Source organism: Galeopterus variegatus, unplaced genomic scaffold, assembly GCF_000696425.1.
Source record: "Galeopterus variegatus unplaced genomic scaffold, G_variegatus-3.0.2 Scaffold4521, whole genome shotgun sequence".
Lineage (NCBI taxonomy): Eukaryota > Metazoa > Chordata > Mammalia > Dermoptera > Cynocephalidae > Galeopterus > Galeopterus variegatus.
The window spans coordinates 134190-136792 of NW_007730632.1; the positions used below are offsets into that span (position 1 = coordinate 134190).

Here is a 2603-nt window from a genome sequence, read left to right on the forward strand (position 1 = left end):
AAAAAGTTTTTTAATTTTTCTGTTTAAATGCCAGAAAGCTCTGGGGACAGTCTATTTCAAAGAAGGCTTCTGATTTCTGAGGCTGGCAAGGGTATAAAATGACATGAGCATCTCAACAGGATTCCAAATTCAGGAAAAATTTTTCCATGCACCTACTATGTTCAGAACACTCTATAGGGTTATCCTGGAGAATCTAAAATTCTGGCATAACCCTTGAAACTTTGAAAGCAATGGCTGAAAAGGAAAGATGAGCACCTGGAGGCTCTCTCTGGAAATGATTGAGGTTTGCCACCACAGTTGGTTACTTGGGCTTTTTCCATCAAAATTTGATGTCTTCATGTGCTGTTCAGCATCTACTACAGGTCAGATGGAGCTTAGGAAGAGAAGGGTAACTGTTCTCTTTGTCTTTGTAAATGTTTTGTCTGTCATCTCTCTCTTCCCCACAGCCTGCTGTTTTTATTTATGTAATTCTTGTGTGCAAAGTCATTGCAATGGGTAGACTCCCTCTCATCCATCAGCCTGGTTTGGAGTAACCTGCAGATTTGCAAATAATATTTTATGTGGAAGTGATTTTCAAAACTTGTGACTATAAATAGTATAGAAACCATGGGTAGGGTTTTCTGTCTGTACATTTTCTTTTGTCATCTGGTTGTTATTTATAAATATTAATATGCATATTTCAAACACACTGTAGAGACAAAGATGCTTTTTTAAGAGCCCAGTAATAAAACTTATTTTAAAAAGAAGGATTTTTAATTTAGTGAACTAGAAAACAATCTTGTGCTTTAGAAAAGCTATTGCATAAAAGAAGAGTGGCTTTAGGCGAGGTGAGGAAAAGTTTTTAAAAAGATAAAACCAGAAACAACAAAAGACAACTGCCTGACAAGGTCATTGGATGGGAAATCAAAGGCCGCTCTTCTCTGTAGGAGGGCCGGGAAGCTTCTGAATTAAAAGCTGGCAGATATTGGGGGTGAAGGATGAGGAGCAGATCCCTGCCCTTTTGCTGTCCTCTCAGAGGCTGCCTCTGTTGACATCCCCTGCCATTTCTCCTCCCCTGGCTCCTAAGCCAAGTCATCTCCTTGTACCTGGAGTGAGATGGGGCACTGTTTACATTCCACAGATCAGTGTGCAGCCTGCAGCTCATGGAGGGAAACGTGATTGTATGGTAGAGTTATGTTGTCTTCATAATTGACCTTGACATTTTCCTTTCTTTTTTTTNTTTTTTTTAACCTTACAGGAGCCTAGTAACAAACGGGTCAAACCCCTTTCCAGAGTCACGTCACTAGCAAACCTCATCCCACCTGTGAAAGCCACACCCTTAAAGCGCTTCAGTCAAACCCTGCAGGTAAGAAGGGCGCAGTGTGCCGATGGTTATAGAAAACCACATTGTACAGGAGGGGACATCCTCATCCTACCCAGGATTTCAAATGATTTCAGACTGACCAGAATTAATGCTTATTTTCATAGAGGAGAACAAGTGAGGTCACTGAAAGGAAGAAAGGGGTTTTCAGGTCCCAATCTGGGGTCAGGCAGAGTCAGAGCTGTTTCTTGGGTCTTCCTCACAATTGCATTTCATGTTGTGTGCCCCACTCAGACATGCTGTCACAGGTTTTGTCCTAAAATATCTATGGACCTCCTAAGGAAACCAGCACATGAGGTGAACTGGAGGGCAGCAGAGTCTAGTGGCTTTGACCTGTACTGTGCGGAAAAAATCCAGCCCACCAACTGTTTTTTTATGACCCACAAGCTAAGAATGGTTTTTATGTTTTAAAATGCTTGAGGAAAAAAATCAAAGGAAGAATGATATTTCATGACAGGTGAAAACAACATGAAATTCACATTTCAGCATCCATAAATAAAGTTTTGTTGGAACACAGCCATGCCCATCTGTTCATGTGTTGTCTACGGCTGCTTTTGCCCTACAGTGACAGAGTAGAGTAGTTGTGACAGAGAACATATTGCCCACAATGCCCAAAATATCTACTATCTGGCCCTTTACAGGAAATGTTTGCTGACCCCTGGCTTAGAACCAGGGCCCTGGAGTGAAAGTCACTCAAAGACTTTATCTCCTTGGGCAGGTGACTTAACATCTCTAAGTCTTGCATTTATTCCTCATGGGTAAATTTGGCACAATGCCACCAGCTCCTTCATGGAATCATTACAAGGATTTATAAAACAGTGCATTTAAAGGGGCAATCACTAATTAACTAATTAGTTAGCTGACTCGTAAATATTAGCTACTATGACAGTTTTTTAGTTAGCAAGTGGTTGTAATTGTTCTTGATCTTAAACTCTTTGATGAAGTTTATCTTTTAAAGTGAACATTTAGATTTGTCCGAGAACTTGGACCCAGTTTGGTAATCATAAAAATATTCTTTCAGAAGGAAGCCCATGAAAGTCATGCTATAAAAAGGCTAACCCTATTTAGGTGAGCAGTAGTCTTGAGTGTGCCATTTCTTGTTTGCCCTGAATACTTTTGCTTGTCAGTATTATCTTTGCTTTCTGAGCCTTTAAGAAAATAGTAGTCCAGATCCAGGCATGCCCCATGCTGTGAAAATCCCCAGCTTGAGAACTATTTGAGGTTCTTCCTCACCCCTTTCTGT

The 2603-nt window shown here is 40.6% G+C and overlaps 1 protein-coding gene across 7 annotated transcripts in view; it reads left to right on the top strand.

The window, feature by feature from the left end:
• The window catches only part of LOC103603250 (rho guanine nucleotide exchange factor 3), a 152492-nt gene that overhangs the window by 110440 nt on the left and 39449 nt on the right, over nucleotides 1-2603 (top strand). For 6 of the 7 annotated variants that reach the window (XR_551595.1, XM_008587745.1, XM_008587746.1 and 3 more), the window contains exon 2: nucleotides 1238-1345. Coding sequence is in view for 4 of the 7 variants with exons in the window: in XM_008587743.1 (XP_008585965.1) it covers nucleotides 1238-1345 (108 nt within the window). In the remaining 3 variants the exon portion in view is untranslated. Of the gene's footprint in view, nucleotides 1-34; nucleotides 389-1237; nucleotides 1346-2603 lie in introns of those variants that run through there. The other variant, XM_008587747.1, reaches the window with a different exon arrangement.